This window comes from Strongylocentrotus purpuratus, unplaced genomic scaffold (assembly GCF_000002235.5).
Source record: "Strongylocentrotus purpuratus isolate Spur 01 unplaced genomic scaffold, Spur_5.0 spur5_scaffold_15, whole genome shotgun sequence".
Lineage (NCBI taxonomy): Eukaryota > Metazoa > Echinodermata > Echinoidea > Camarodonta > Strongylocentrotidae > Strongylocentrotus > Strongylocentrotus purpuratus.
The window spans coordinates 35,488,683-35,506,210 of NW_022145600.1; the positions used below are offsets into that span (position 1 = coordinate 35,488,683).

A 17,528-nucleotide genomic window follows, 5' to 3' on the forward strand; every position below is an offset into this window, starting at 1 on the left:
AGTGATAAGGTTCAGAAGACTTATTATGATATCACGTCAAAGGTTCTTCATTTTTTTCTTTCACCCTTTGAAAACAGAAATATTGAAGATGCTATACATAATTTCTTGTCTAAATCCATGTAGGACGTTAGGTTTTTTTTTTTTATTGAAAATGCTTCAGCTACTGTCAATGTCATTCTTATGCCAATTGTCCGAACTAGTCATCTGGCATTTTTGATGGTGGAAACAATTGGTCTCAAATTCTTTTGTTATAAATATAATGGTATCTGGAAATTATGGGCAGTGGTTATTTGAACCACAGTCTTTAGTCTAAAGATTGTCATTTCTGTAACTCTCCATATTGGGTGTTGGTCTTCATTTATCACAGACTCCTTTTAATTTCATATTTTGGTATATCTATCACCCATCTTGATGTTCATACATATAGCATCCATATTTACAGATTAATACATATATGATGTGCCTGTTTCATAGTGCATGATTGCAGTGATATTAACTTCATCATCCCAAATTACTTCTGGTCAAGAATGTTGTTTCTTCAGGAGTAAAGGGAGTTGATGATTTATATGATTTATTTATGCCTGTATGTACATTTCTGGTACTCATATTTATACATTCATTGATTTTTCAAATATGAATAATGGAGTACTAACACAGGATGATTATAGATATAATCATCTGAGGGTAGTAGATACAAGGTATTCATGATTAACTATTTTATCATTATACTTGCATGATATCATTATCTATAAAATGAATGTAAGAGATTTATATTAAATGAAGTCAATCTAAGAAGGATAGAGAAAGGGAGAGGGGGTACAATATATCATAGAGAGAGAGAGAAAGAGACACACACACAGACAGAGAGAGAGAGAAAGAGAGTGTGACAATGATATAGGAGGAAACCAATAAAGAGAAAGAGAAAGGAAGAGGGGGAGAAACAAACCCTCTGAGTAAGCAATTAACTTATCTTATAGCGAATGCTCTTCTTATGCAAATATCTTCACACTTTTCTATCAGAAATCTCAGTTCCCAACCGTGGCTTAAAAGACAATTATCAATGTCGTAAGTATGTGACCCTCCTTGAAAGATAGATCAGGCGTTTCATTTCTCATGATGGCTTCATATTTTCACCAAATTGAAACATAAATGAGCAACAATTTATTTGTTCCGCTATTTTGATCCCATTTATTCTTCAAAAGCAATAACATTTTTATGTGGTATTCAAAGAAAAAAAAATCACTTTACAGTTGATCGCACTCAGATAGTACAATTATGTTTTTTATTCTCAACATCGCTTATTTTATCCCTACCTTAAATCATTTTTAGAAGTAACATAAGAGTAACTGACATCATTGTGCCATGTCTATTATATTCTTGTTGAGTAAGTGTAGTATGTAGTAAAGAGGTGTTGTCTAGTCTTTTCATCTTAATTTCTTTACTGTTGTACATAAACATTAGAAGTTGAAAAATAAAGGAACAAATTTGACATACATGTAAATCTAATAGATTTGTTTTTTTAAGATTAGGAGATTATCTAGCTACTGATAACCATTTCTTGAATTTACATTGTTTATCATTCTTCTATGTATAAAGGGTAAATTCTGATGATTTTTTTTCAAATTGTTTCTATCTATCAGAAATCTAAACATACAGCCTAGACTTATTCGGCAATACTCTTTGCCGTAAGTATGATCATACAACAAGTACAGAATAGAGGGATGCAGCACTAATACATGTACAAATATTAGGCTTGAATTATAGAAATGAAGGAAGGGTGAGAGTAGAAAGAATATAATTCTACGGCAGGTTCTTTGATTAGACCTAGAAACAAGCTGAATGAGATTTAATGTACAGTACCTTCCTAGTGCATAGAGAGGGAAGTGTATGGAATGTGTATAGGTTTCCTAAAATGAGGATATACAGAGTGAAGCCGACCTTACGCTGCTTTTAGTGAATACTAAGTACATTTTAATATCTTATTCCAATGAAAACACTGAGCATAAAATGTATAATACATTTAGTCAGGGTTTAAAGTAAAATAAATAACAAATCGCTTCATAGTATTAATGTTGATTTGAATGCAAGGCTTGTTCGCCATTCCTTTGAATGCTTCAATTAGGAAACAAAGAATGTTGCTTCAAATGTTAGTGGGTTCCGTGAAGTCATCTATTTTCATTCCATTTTGTGTGTATAACATTTGCTGTTTTGGAAATCTGTGCAGTAAAGCTGGCTTGATGAACAATAATATCCATTTTTAATAATGATTTGTATGTGAAGAGGATCATTAATCAAAACACATTTTGTCAAAGTTTCAAGATAGATTGACTTTGATCGATCTCTGAGCTTGGATTCTTTGAAGCAGACATTTAAAGCATTTTCTTGTTATAAACCACATGATTTGTTTATGTCTTCTCATCAATGGTATTTGGGAGTGCTTAAAGCTTATCAACACTAGTGTGGCTAGGAGGGATTAGACCACACAGCGAGGTCACTGACAGGTGCCTGTCTCATCAACTCATCTCTCAAATAACATAAGAAATAGAGGATCATGGGGGACCAACATGCACCGATTGGGGAAGTTTTCTATATAGAGGGAGCAAGTAGCTACAATTAGGACAGTGGGGCTTTAACTGAATTGGCCTCATTTCATATATTGGGCTGTGAGTGTGTGTGAGTGTGTGAGTGTGTGTGTGTGCAGTCTACTTTTCATTCAAGTCACTATTCATTCGCTATCAAATGGTGTGTTTTACACTTTAATTTTAACTATAGATGCCTAACATCAGCGGGTACATTAGTTGATTCAGATTGACTTTTCTATGATCTATCAAGCCATAATGGGAAGTCATTTGATCATCCACCATTAATTCTTACATGTACTTCTATATTTATTCATAACGGTTTTGTCTAACATCACTTCCTTTTGATTGTATGTCCATTGATGAGTGTAAACACATCATGACTTATTGTTTTTTTCCTATTCGTTGTACAAGCCAGTACACTGTATTACATCACAGTGTTTACACGATGTCTCTAGATGTTTCACCAGCCAATCCATGTACCATTTATTGCATGTAACAATGTATATTGTTACTTTGAGTCTTGATATTCTGCAAATGAATATGTTGTTGTATATTATGTCAGTTTCAATTCGCTTCATGTTAGTAAAGCAACAGATTTTTAATTTTTCTCATAACTGCTTTTTATTCAACATTGGAGTATGTGTGTATTTCCATATATCATTCACAAATGCTAAGAATGGAATGCTGTGATTTTTTCTTGAAGCTCTCCAACAGCAAGTATCAGGTCTCAAAATGAATTGCGTGAAAATGGACTCTACTGTACTACTTTAAATATGTTTGGCACAAATTCCTGTGTCTTTTTAGCCTAGTTGTTTTTTAAATCCTATGGTAGGGGCAGTTTATAGGATTTATCGCCTTTCTTAAACATCTTCAGCAAAAGCTCTCATTGCTCAGCTAGATGTAGAATAGTAGGAATGTAAATGATGGAGACTGGGCTAGACACCAAGACACCAAAACATGTAGTTAGATACAGTCAAACCTGCTTTAGTGACCACCTGTCTACAAAGACCACCTGTCTACAAGGACCACATTTGTTGTTTCCCTTTAAAATGGTTTCTCATTGAAACATGTACTAAAGGAACCAGTTTACAAAGGCCACCTGTCTACAAAGACCACTTTTTGTGTTTCCCTTGGGGGGTCGCTATAGACAGGTTTGACTGTACAATGTAGAATACAGAGATATAGCTCTAATGAAGTCTTGTAATTGATTAAAGATGAAAGTTTGCATCTAGGTAACCCATCCATATGAAATGTTTGCAACATTGGGTGCTGCGTAAGCTTTCGTCTTCCTTTGAACAACAAGAACCCTGATTCAGTACTACATGTATTTCCTCATTCGTGTGACACTTGTCATGACAGTTCTCTGATATGGCTTTAACAAAAACTACATGTATGTCCAAGCGTGAAAGAGCACGCTGGTAAATGAATGTAGCAAACTTACCATCTAAAGCTAGTTTGTTTTCTCAATTCACTGTTAGTTCCTTTCAGATTCAGATTTCACTTTCAAAATAAATAGATAGCCAGAGTGAAGCCAAGGATAAATACAACTACTAAGTATGATTTCAAAGAAATTCATATGTGTTAAAGCTAGCAAGTAATTTTCTTTTGTCCTGTACTGTTTCAATGGAAACGATTGCAATGAAATAATACAAATAAAACAAAATAAAAGTAAAGAATTAATTGCTATCATTGATGTTAGTGGACAATGATAGTCAAGACTGGAAGTTTGTGGAGAAAACAGAATGAGATAAGGCCTTTCAGACAAAAAGCAGTAAACTGATTCAGATAAAAGCTTCAGCCAAATTAAATGAGATATTCTTGATGTGTTTCAGTGTCTTGAACCATACAGCACTTGTCTGAGGTGGAATTAAACACAGATTAAAAGAAAAGAACCAGTTTAATCCAACTCTTTTCTCTCTGTTCTATGCCATCTCTTCCCAGTAACCAGAGTATATCCAGCAAGTCATCAGACAGGCACAATAGCAAGGGACAGGGTAGCCCAAGCAGAAACTCTCCGGCTAAGATACATCGGAATAGCAGGGATCTATCAACGGAGGACCTGGGCTCCATGGTAACGACGCCATCCAAGGAGACGCCTAAACCAATCATCTTGGATGAAAAGGTGAGATAGATGGTGGCATGAAATGACTGTACATAGATAGAGAGACGAAAAGCAAACAGACAGATATACAGACACCTGACACACAGACAGACAAACACAAACACAAACAAATTTAGATATCAACAGAGGACCTTGGTTTCATGACAACAACATCTAAGGAAACTCTTACACCTATTATCCTGGATGGAAGCGCGAGATAGACGGAGGGATGGAGAAATGGAGTGTAGGTAGATAGATGGGAAGGCCCATAAACACTCAGACAGACAGACAGAAAATATCTAGAGGAGCAGAAGGACAAATAGACAGACAGATAGGCAGCTTAGTAAACAGACAGACAAACAGACATGAAGAAACATAGACAGACAAATAATAATATCATAGGTTTTTGTATTGCACCATCTGTCTAAAACTTTTATTCCGAGATGCACTAGGAAAAGTAGATAAGAAATAGGAGTCTGAATGAGTGTCATATGCCCTTTCAGTGCTAAGAAGGTAGGACTTCAAGTTGGACTTGAAACTCTCTAATGATGTTAATGTTGAAGTTAGTGACAGATATATTCACAAAAAGATGTAAGGACACAGAGACACACATATGAATACATACCGGTAGATAGACATGAACGAATGGTAGGGAGATGGATATAAAGACAGTCAGGTGTATACATAGTATGATATACTAGGACCTGTAGACAGAGACATAGACAGAATATTGACAGATAGTTTGGTTAATAGACAAGAGAGATTGTTAGATAATGAGATCTACTTTGAACAGAGATAGGTAGAAAGACAGATAATTATATTTTGATGTAAACATGTCATAAACAACAGAATAAATAGTATATTTTCTTTAGTTTTGGTGGAATTTTATTTTCATCCCTCATGTCATCCATAGGTGATAGTGTTCACTAATTTTTCTCTTAGGTGAATAGGATGTTATTAAAATTTGTAAAACCTTCTGATTTCTTAAAGCAAATTCTTCTTGTCTTTCTCTCTTTAGTGTCATTTCTTTTAAAGTGTAAGCTATGGTGGGGCTCACACTTGCTGTTCAAAAATTCATAAAGCTGTAAGACTTTACTAACATGAGTTATGCTAGGTCTAGATTAGAATGCAAAGTGGATTTCTGAGAAAGGAATTGCAGCTCTTACATGTTGTATCCTGCATCTTTTGTATCCTTTGCTATCAACTAAACTATAGGATTAAAACAAAATAGATTTCTTCATATTGCTCTTTGAAGATTGCATAAATGCGGTTTGGCACAATATGTTTGAAATTAGATATTCAGGGACTTCCAAATATTTTAAATTAAATAAACAAAATATGAAGATGGATACATGTACATGCCCAATTGCCTATATAGTCATACCCCCTACCCCATAAAAACTCTCCACTCCTCTTTTGTGAATTGGCCTTGACACCTCATGTAGTCCCCCCTCTTCCGGCCTTCCCTCTCCCGACCTCCCCCCTCCCGACCTCCCCTCCCGACCTCCCCCCTCCCGACCTCCCCCCTCCCGACCTCCCCCCTCCCGACCTCCCCCCTCCCGACCTCCCCCCTCCCGACCTCCCCCCTCCCGACCTCCCCCCTCCCGACCTCCCCCCTCCCGACCTCCCCCCTCCCGACCTCCCCCCTCCCGACCTCCCCCCTCCCGACCTCCCCCCTCCCGACCTCCCCCCTCCCGACCTCCCCCCTCCCGACCTCCCCCTCCCGACCTCCCCCTCCCCTTCCACTCCCCCTATGCCTAGTGTTTGTGTACGATGCCAAAGTGAAGAATATTAGAATGGATATATCTGAATTATTATTAGTGTAGGTTGTATCTCTAATGTTTGATGTGATTGCTTGCTGAAGCTCTACACTGAATTGAGATGCTATGGCCGTTGAAATGTTAAATTCTTGGTAAAAAGTTGGATACATTGATGATTTTAAATCATTGAACCTTTGGAAGCTCCTTTTTTCCAATCTGAAAATCTTGAATTTTTTAAAAGTTTTGTTGTTGTTGTTGCTTTTTGTTAGAATGCACACTCCATTCCTCCATATAGCCCCTGGGCTATATATGGTTAAAGACTGCAATCTTATCCTTTTTCCTAGCCTTGCACTCGATATTATGTAGTAGGAAAAATAAATGTGGAACAAATTGCACTTTGCATTGTCTGGTATGCCACTTACCAATAGGTATATATAAAGTTACTAGCACAAATGAGGCCATACACGTTTCATACTTATAATTTCTGCGTACACTGTATTACATTGAGTTTTTGTTGGAATGTTAGATATTGCATTGTGCTTGAATCTTGCCAAAAAAATTGACCCAGTATGTAATATGGATGAGAAAAACTATTCTTTTAAATGAAACTGAAATAGGTAGATCCAATGTGAATTTTTTTTTTCTTCAGTGGGAACGTTGTTTGTCCTAGGCAATGAAACTAGGAATTTCATCCTGAAATACGATTTCTAAAAGTTGAGATTATTTGTTATTTTTGGTGAAGTACGAAATACAGCCTGTACAAAGTTTATTAAGCTAGACACATCACCAAACCTGGGACCTGTAATTCTCCACCATTGGTACAAGCTTACCAGCCCACCTTCTTTTGAGATATTTATTTCAATGTCATATATTTTTCCTGGCCTCTTTTTGACCCCACTCTTCTTGTATTAAAAAAAAAAAAAAATCTGTATTGTTTATTGCTTGCCAAAGATTATATATACACACACCTGCATACCACAAAAATGCTTGATGTTTGTATTTGAAGGTTTTGTGTAGAATAGATGCATTTCAGGTAATAATAATGATTTTTTTTTAAAATTCAAATCCATTTGTTTGACTGTCTGAATTATCTGGATAATATGCATGCATCACAAAAACAGATTTTGAAAGTTTAGAATTTTAATAGACCATCCTGTGTATTTATTGTCACAATAGCAATTGAAGAATTTGAACTTTTGAATATACAAGATTTATAGGAGAATATTTTCTCAAAAGGCCTTCCAGTGTATCAATACTTGCACAAGATATGGCCATGCAGGACAATAATGGATGATCATGTAGTCTATTTTTGAACGAAAAAGAAGAGAGACCACAAGCTGTAAAAGATATCTGTTAGTCTTCACTCACCTTTTCACTCACTAGAGTGGTAAAATATGAAATGCGAGGGAAATAATCCTGGAAGATTACTGCTTGTAGTATACTATCTCAGAGATTTAGCTCTTATTTAAATCTTTTTGATATTGATTGGATATTTCTTGTCTCGTCTTGTCTTCCCTTGTCTTATATAGAGCTACATGCCACTCTTCCAACAGGTACTATACTCTATGTAAACACACAGCCTTCAACTATTGCTTGGTAGTGGGCCTCTCCCCCCTTCTTTCTCTCTGTCTCTGTATCTCAGACTTTCTCTCTCTCTCTCTCTCTCTCTTCCTCCCTTTCTCCCCCACCCCCCCCCCCCCCCATCTCTCTTTTTTTCTTCTCACTCTTTCTCTCTCTCTCTTTCTCTGACTTTCTGTCTGTCTTTCTCCCTCTCTGTATCTCTGACTTTTTCTCTCTTTCTCTTTCTCTCTCCCCCCCCCCTCTCTCTCTCTCTCTCTCTCTGACTTTCTGCCTGCCTGTCTCCCTCTCTGTATCTGGCTTTCTGTCTGTCTTTCTCCCTCTCTGTATCTCTGACTTTTTCTCTCTTTCTCTTTCTCTTTCTCTCTCTCTCCCTCTCTCTCTCTCCCTCTCTCTCTCTCTCTCTCTCTCTCTCTCTCTCTCTTTCTGTATCTGGCTTTCTGATTGCCTGTCTCCCTCTCTGTATCTGGCTTTCTGTCTGTCTTTCTCCCTCTCTGTCACTCTGACTTCCCCTCTCTTAGAGTGTGTATCTCTTTCTCTGCTTGCATCTTGCTTGTGCAATGGATGGTTGTAGAAAATAGTGTCTAAATAGCAAGATTCCTGAATGCCATCTGTTAATGTAGAAGTATTTTTATGAGTGCAATGCTTTTGGAGAGATGATATGAAAAAAATTGAGCTATCCAGTATAAAAAATTAGATATAATGCATGAAAAACATGTTGAGAAATTGTTTCAGGTACCAACAAAAATCTCCAGCAGGATCTGACAAATATCTTGAGAAAATTCAACAATTGGATGTGAAGAAATAGCTGTTTAGGAAGCGAAAGGCTGCATGAAAACATAATGAAAACCTATGTTTGTCAATTATATTGTTATTTTGCATGTGCATGCAACAACTGTGTTGCCTAAGAAAGTGTATTTGTACTGTATGACTTTGTGAAACCTTGTGTGAATCATGCTGTGGCTATTGTTTTTCTTATAAAATCCATTCTTTAAAATTATTCATTTGAACTGATGATTCTGGAAGTTCAAAAATCAATAAAAGCAATAAGCTGATAGATGTAAAGAGCAACATCTACATGTATACAGACATATTGTCAGAAGTGTATTAAAGAAAGGTATAGATGTTGATTTAATCGAAGGATAAACTGGGTATAAAAATGGTTTTGCTAATCATTTTGCCTCATGAGATCAAATGTTTTGGCCTGCATGCATTTTACTTTGCAAAGGATTTAGAATATGATTTATGTACTTAGTGGTAGAAGGGCATTAAATCATATTAGTTTCCACAGAGTCTAAAACCCTTTTTGCCCTCAGTAAATGATATGTATGTTCCCAATCCTAGACCCCCCCCCCCCAAAAAAAAAAAAAAAAAAAAAAAAAAAAATACTTAACAATTTTGTTTAAAAGTTTAGTATTTTATTTTTTATTTTTCAAGGTGTAGGTAACTTAAAAAGCATTTACATGAACTTAGTTTTAGTTCTTTCAAAAGGTGTGATCTACCTGTACAACCAAAATGTTAAGGTTGGGGAAAAACTGACATACTGTACAGACACAGATGGTGATATGAGAAAGTAATGTGTTCATCAAGTCATATCAAATTTGTTTTATTTTGCCCAAATATCTATTAAATGGGCAAATGATTAGTAGCCAAGGACATGTGTTCAAAGGTGTAAAAAAGTATTTTATACTGAGTATTTTATAAAATGAATACCAGCCAATAGAAACCCAAACAACATGATGAATTGTATGTTTATACCAATATGCTTGAAGTGCTCTTATGGTCTTGAGAATGATGCCAGGCTTATCTAAAGAAGTTCAATATTAACGATGCGAGCCGTTAAACTTGGGTCCCCAATGAAAACTATGCTAGCAAAGCTTCTTGCAAATTGCATTATTTCTATGAAATTTAGTGCTGTCTAGCTATAGCTCTTTTAGTACCAATATAGTTTTCTCTTTAACTCCTTCTATCTCTTTGTCAGTTCTTTTCTTTCTTCATTTTCTGAATATCATTATCATGATTCCTTTGCATCTTGTGGACAGATGTTTCCTTTTGCATGCCTTTGATTTTCAGTTGGTTATTTATTTTTTTGAATTTTAACAAAGTTGATACATCATTCATTCTTCCAGCATTTTAATAAATATTTGACTTCATTTAATTTAATTTAAAGATAAAGTTGAGTTCTGGTCATGTGATTGCATTGTAAAAGAAACTTTGTGGAGTCGATCAGAAAAATGATCAACTAGCATATAAGTACTGGTTGGTACTGCAAGTTACAAGCACTGTACTCCAAAAGATGTATACGGGACTACACAAACATGTGGCATAAAAATCTGTCCCAATTTTTATGATGTTAAATGCCATATTTAGAATATTAAGGCATTTGAAGAGCTATGCTTTTCAGGGAACTTTTTTATCTGATGTTCTTCCACACTTCCATTATACAATGATAACGCTCTCAAATTATTTTTTACTTCTTCCCAGAACTCAAACTTCTCTTTAATTTCATATCGTTTCAATTCACATATAACTAGATATGCTTGTTGTACTGTTGTAGTTTTAAAAAAGCCTTTGATAGTCAAATATGTCCTAGCTGGGTAATATGCACTATCATCAACTAAAGAAGATAGAAAAGGAATATCAAATTAAGACATTGATTTTTAGGGGTGTATGTTATAAGAGAAACAGTGTCGGTGGTTGCAGATGCAAGTCAGTCGGTGGGAATTGAAATTTAGTCAAATTTTCTGTTGTACTTCTGTGAATTGAATTTGAATTTGATTAGAATGGCAGAAAAACATGTGGAGGGCTTAAAGACCATTTAAAGCATAATAGTGACAGTCCAGATCCATGTTAAAGATTTACAGGATCTGTGCTGTTAATAATAATGGTAAAAATATTCATTTAATGATTTCATGAGTTTTCATCAATTCTTTTAGTCATTGCTTTGTGTTTCCTTATTATCATCATAACTAATTCATCATAGTTTGCATTAAGATCAGAATTCATCATCATCTTCATCATTATCATCATCTTCATCATTATCATCATCATCATCATCATCATCATCAACAGCATCATCATCAGCAGCAGCAGCAGCAGCAGCAGCAGCAGCACCAGCATCATCATAGCCATAAGAACTGTTGTTTCTCATCAATATAACCATCTCTATCATTGTTACAATGAAAATATTATTTTTATTTGCACAATCGTTACATGTACATTACAACTGTCTGCTGTCACTGTTATCAGGATTAAGAATGTTTTCATTGCCATCAGCATCATCATTGACATCATTATCAATCATTATCATCCCCATCATCAATCATTATCATCATCAATATCTCATCATCATCATAATCTTCATCACCGTCATCATTGTCATCGTTGTCATCATTTTCATCATTGACATCATCATCATCATCTTCATCTTCATCATCGTAATCTTCATCACCGTCATCATTGCCATCGTTGTCATCATTGTCATAATTGACATCATCATCATCATCATCTTCATCATCATTATCTCATCATCATCATCATCATCATCATCTTCATCTTCATCATCATCATCATTATCATAATCATTAATTATCATCATCTTTACCATTCAACTAGATATGATTGAATCCACAAAATCCATAATTTTAGAGATTATTTGATATGAAATAGTCTGCACTTGGTGATGGATTGCCTGAAATGGAGACTAGTGGAGGGGAATCCCCCTGAAACAACTACTGATATGTTTCATCTACTCTTAAAGGGGTTGACACTGCTACACATATGATATTAAACTCTCTGTTAAGATAGATTGTGAAGCATTTCTTTTGTGCCTTTGTTATTTTACGTCTTTATTGATATGCGATCATTTTTTGCACGAAAAGTTTAATGTATTGTTAAATGTCATTGCAAAACTTATTTGAATGCATGCCTATGTTTGTATTTTAAATAATGTATTCCCTGTAAATAAATGGTACTGGTGTCAATCTTTGCCATATGAATATGTAAATGTGTCCAGACTGCATGTGCGTACCATTCTCTTAAACATACAACAAAAATGAAAAATTAGTACTTAAACATTGCAAAAACAGCAGAAGAGCTTGGATATTGTAAGGTGTCATTAAAGAGATCCTTTTTGCCAAGTTATATGTTTAGTTATAAAACTATCTGTACATACAACATTTCTTTAAAACAGCTGAAAGAATGATATTCATCTACTAAAAGAATATCTCATCATTTTTATTATGCGTGAATGAGATAACAGTTTTCTAAACGTTTTTGTCCAATCTTTTGATGCCTTTTTTCAGGGTTTTTCTCTATGTAGACGTAGGAAGTCGTCAAGCTCGGTAAATTATCCAATGGCATAATTTTTATAATCCTATTTTTTAAAAATTACATCATCACTTTGATTTGTAGATTTGTTTTACTTCCTTTGGTAATATAATTTTTATTAGTTCGATATTATTTTATGAAGAATCATCATGTTTTATGAAGTGAAGATGCTGTATTACCACACTTCTCATACAATCTTTAACAAATAGTGTGCTAAAAAGAACAAATTTGAAGATATTATTTTCTGTTGGAAATATGTTAAGAATGCAATTACAGAAAGATTAAATTAATTACATGTTACTTTTTTTGTGCAGCATGAAACAATATAGCTTTTTATTCAAAAAATGATTTGCTTTTCTACTATTTCAATGAATGGGAACCTAGGAACTATTATTTCTTTTCACTATGTAACAGGGTTATTTTATGATTTTTAATAGGTACTTTTTAATGGGCAGGTCTGTTTTAGTAGATTTGCTTTGTTTTCACCCGTTATTTTTGTGTTCCAATTAATTTCTTTTGAAATTTTGTTGGCTTTGAAACAATGGACCAGAAGACCCCATTCTTTGAGACATATTCAGACATTTAAATTGTTGTTAATTTGTGGAAAAAAGATAGATATTATCTTTTCCTTACTTTAATATCTGACGTAAATGTATGCCTCTGGTGCTAATTAAAAATCCATTAATGTCAAAGATTCGCTCCTTAAAATTTTGAGTTCTATGGAATGTATAGACATTTACAGGTTCATACTAGGAACATCTCTGATGTTTCTCTAATCAATATCAGCCTTTGGTGGTTATTACCTATTTCATCATTGATTTTATTTTTAGAAACCTTGGTGTTCTTCCGAATATGTGGACATATGATTTATATTAGGAACATCTCTAATGTTTCTCACTTTCCGTAGTTAATTTCACTTTACCTGTGATGGTAATTACAAACCTATTTTATCTTAGGCTCTCTTTAAAACTTGCTCTGTTCTAATATATAGACCATTTCAGTTGAGTATTTTTTAAATCAATGTTTTAAATTCCCCCCTTTTTGGGGGCGGGTTTGGGGGGGGGGCCTGAACAGACATTTTTTTTGTAGTATGCAATGTCCTTTATGCTGAAGGTATAGAATATGAGTAAAAAACTGTAGGTAGAGAACTATTTATTTTCAGTTGTTTCATAATCATATTTTGATATGGGTAAAGACACAAATATCAACTATAAACTCAAGGATAATTTGATGAGTAAAAATTGGATCATCGGGAGTAAGATGGAGGTGTCACCACAACCTTTGCATTTGTCTTTTGGTCTGCCATGCCTGTTATGTTTGCATGTTTTATGTCTAGTCTCAATTTTGAGCCACACATACACGTACTATGCACCTGAAAAATATACAAATCTGTTTAAGAACTGTATAAACACACTGCATATTTTTGGAATGCCAACCTACCAACTTAAATTTGAGAGTGAGATATTTATTTTTCTTAGGTAATTTTTTTTCAGTTCACATTTGTGGAATTTGTACGTGCATTGCTTCTTTTATCATTGAGTGTGTCTTACATAAATGGATTACGATGTATTATACGTAAGAAGTAGATATTTTTTAGTGTAAATAGTTTTTACACAGTTAGTACACATTATGACTGTGTTCCTTTTCACTGTAGTCACTTCAATTGCATGGTTTTGCACCTCACATTAGGGTATATTACACTTGTTTGTTTTAATTAAAATGTGACAATTTTGCATGGTAATCTAAAGCTATCTCCGTCTGCATCAAATGCATGTGTGTCTGTTTGTACTTCATCATGTGTGAAAGCAGGAGGTCCATTTGCCAAAGATTTCTCAGGCGATATTCGTCATGCTAATGGGTAATAAGAGTGATCTGTCAAGGTGTTCTCAATTTAAAAATAGATTAATAACTAAAATACAAAAAAAAAGATCCATCTGCTTTTCACCATTATGGAAAAGGTGTATGTGACTTCATGGGTCATGGAAAATGTAAGAAAACGTGGGTTAAGAGCAAGGTTTAGTGACGGTGTCTTCAGAGCGAGCGTCTGATCAGACGAATTGAAAATTAAGATGAGAGAGAAGTGTACAGGTACCTCTTTTAATCAGAGAAACTTATACTGATGCATATTTATGACTTGTTTCATTTCTCATTGTCTCTCTGTGACTTATTATAGCTTTCTAGTGCAAGGCCGCTGAGGAAGGATATGAAGAAAGCCAACCATGTTCCCATGCAAAGACCCATTAGAGCAATGACTATGCATGCTATAAGTAAGTATAAAATCTGATTGTAACAACATATGTTAATGTGACCAGTAAGGAAACCCATTATAGAAACCCATTATAGAAACCCATTACAGACTTTCATCATGGTATGTCAGTAAGTTATGTCCTGTGGAAGTGTAGAACTCGATATAACACAAGATACATATCATGAGTAATCACAACAACCCATTAGGGCAATGAATATGCATGCTATGAGTAAGTATAAAATCTGATTGTAACAACATATGTAAATGTGACCAGTAAGAAAACCCATTATAGAAACCCATTACAGACTCCTATTACAGACTCCCATCATAGTATGTCAGTAAGTTATGTCTTATGAAAATGTAGAACTCAATATAACAAAAAATACATATCATACACCTGTAAGTAATCATAACAACCCATTAGGGCTATGAATATGCATGATATGAGTATGTATACAATCCCATTATAACAACATAATGTAGATGTGACCAGTATGGAGACGCATTATAGAAAACCATTACAGAAACCAACTATAGAAACCCATTATAGATTCCCATCATAGTATGTCTGTAATTTATGTCATGTGGAAGTGCAGAACTCATTATAACAAAGATACATTTCATAAGTAAGTAAGTCTAGAGACGTATGATACAATGGCTATGTATGTCAGTAGTATTAGAAGCCCTTTATAAAAGTTCATGTGTCTCAGTAAGGAAAAAACAACTCTTAGAGTGAAGAATATGTATATGTTTGTAGTTTAAAAGGGCAAGTCCACTCCAAAAACAATTTGCATTTAATAGATGCAGAAAAACAAGAGAAAAAAACAAACAATAAATGCACATCTATTAGAGCAATGAATATGCATTGCATGATTAAGCATAGAGACTCACAAGACCAAAAATCTTTGTGTGATTCAGAATCCTAAATAAGCAATGATCTCTTATATGTTTTTGATCCTCTCTTTGTCGACAGACCAGTCCTCATCCACGTCATCTCTACAGTCATCAGATGGGGACAGTGATGCACCCCCTAAATTACCCCCTAAGCAGTCCAGCGGTGACTTCAGTCATACAGAGGTCATCGATCAAAACAATCCTCCTCCTAAGCCAGCGGGATTCCCTGTTGCTCTCACGTCACTCAAGGACAAGGTAAGGCCTAACTCCTTGCCTAGATTGCCTCGTGACAATGAGTGATTTCAAGTTTGGTGTTTAAGGCTGGTTATCGATTTTGCAAAATTGTCGTCTGCTGAATCGACCTTTGTGGCTGGTGTTAATATTTTACGTACAAATGTCCTATTCACTAATACTAGCCCCTAGGGATTAGGCAAATGTTGATTTCCAGTTCGGTGTTAGTGTTGTACCCGCACACATTCAACGCACGAACGACGCCAATTTATTGTCTGACGATCAAATAAAAATATGTGAAACACGTAATTCCTATATTCTTTCGTGTAAAATTAGTTATTTTCTAAGACCAGAGAAATAGGTGTAGATTTATTCTGTACTTTTCATGATATCTTTAGTTTTGATGTACTATTTTTAAATCATGGTCGTAAAATCAAGTACACTGTATGTGGTGATGTCACGGCTGGTGTTAAACTATCGATTTTGATATCGGTATCGGGCTCTTAATTTCATCAGCAAATTCTCCGCTCTTGACTGCTCTAAACACTAACACTAACACCAAACTTGAAATCACTCATTGTGTGGGATATATGATACAGTGCATTTGGAGAAAAAAATGAGCATGGCTGTCTACCTGCTTTTGTTTCATTAGTTGACTAGATCAGGAAGAGACATTTGTAATATTTCAAGTGTAGATTGTTTTTTAAATGCCCTCAAAACTCTTCGTTTTAAAATTTCTTGCCAGTACATCTGCTTGTTATTTCTAACAACTTGTCTCACTGTTGAGTATTTTCATGTTCTTACTTTCTTTTGCACCATGAGCACCATGAGTTTGTGCATCGTAAATACTCTATTATTAGTACTATTCTATTTTCCCCCACAATTTTCGAGAAGAGCCAGGGAGATGTGATCTACCTACAGTCGTTCACAATACTGTGTCAGTAAAAAAAAATTACACTAAAAAAAATTGTCATTTATTTTAAAAGTTAGCCATGAACGAAAGGTACATGTTTAAAGAGTGTTATATTCTGAATTGTTTGGTATCATTTTTGTGTGGTATGTGTTCACGCTTGAATGAACAGGAGGCATTGTTTGCGAGAGTGCAAAAATCGACTCGCACAAAATTATTCAAGTTAGAGAAAGAATTGAATGTATCAAATGAGATGCATTGCATATGCTTTTTGCATCAGCAAAGTCACACACAAATACACACGCGCGCAAAAGTTCTTTGACATTTGATATTTGATATGTTCGGCATGATTAATTTTGTTAGGGATGTTATTTGGATCTGCATAGACCGAATTAAGGGGCAAGTCCAGTCCAAAAATAAATAACTTTCAATAGAAGCAGAAAAATCAGACAAACCATGGACCTATTACGGATGGACAGTCGACCTGATTCTTTCTTTGATCCAATGAGAGTCACCGCCTTCTGATTATGTGCATCTTAATGAGAACATTCAGCTGTTTTAACGACTGCGCAAGAATTTTCAGTCATTGACAAAGGAGCAGTTTCCCTCTCTTGGGTTTTGTTTGGATGGTGTGCTCTGTAAGAGTGTGTCTTAAATAAAAACATCCCCAATGGGGAGCAGCAAAGTTGAATAGTAGACGATTTTGGTGATATGAAATTTATCATTACTGATTCGCACACTTTCGCACACAACCATGACCTTATAAAACAATTAGAAGGCCATGATGCAATATGATACAAATCATATAACATGATAAAAATCATATAACCTGGGCAAATGCATGGGGAAATCAAATTTTTGGGGATAAGAAGGAAAATTAATAGGATAAAAATAT

General features: G+C 34.9%; 1 protein-coding gene across 8 annotated transcripts in view; it reads left to right on the plus strand.

The window, feature by feature from the left end:
- Positions 1-17,528, plus strand: part of LOC580398 (dedicator of cytokinesis protein 1) — an 83,251-nt gene that overhangs the window by 63,757 nt on the left and 1,966 nt on the right. For 3 of the 8 annotated variants that reach the window (XM_030986317.1, XM_030986318.1, XM_030986322.1), the window contains 5 exons: positions 4,524-4,704; positions 7,973-7,996; positions 12,326-12,364; positions 14,524-14,617; positions 15,572-15,747. In XM_030986317.1, the coding sequence (XP_030842177.1) occupies positions 4,524-4,704; positions 7,973-7,996; positions 12,326-12,364; positions 14,524-14,617; positions 15,572-15,747 (514 nt within the window). Of the gene's footprint in view, positions 1-1,020; positions 2,246-4,523; positions 4,705-7,972; positions 7,997-12,325; positions 12,365-14,523; positions 14,618-15,571; positions 15,748-17,528 lie in introns of those variants that run through there. The other 5 variants (XM_030986323.1, XM_030986324.1, XM_030986321.1 and 2 more) reach the window with 4 other exon arrangements.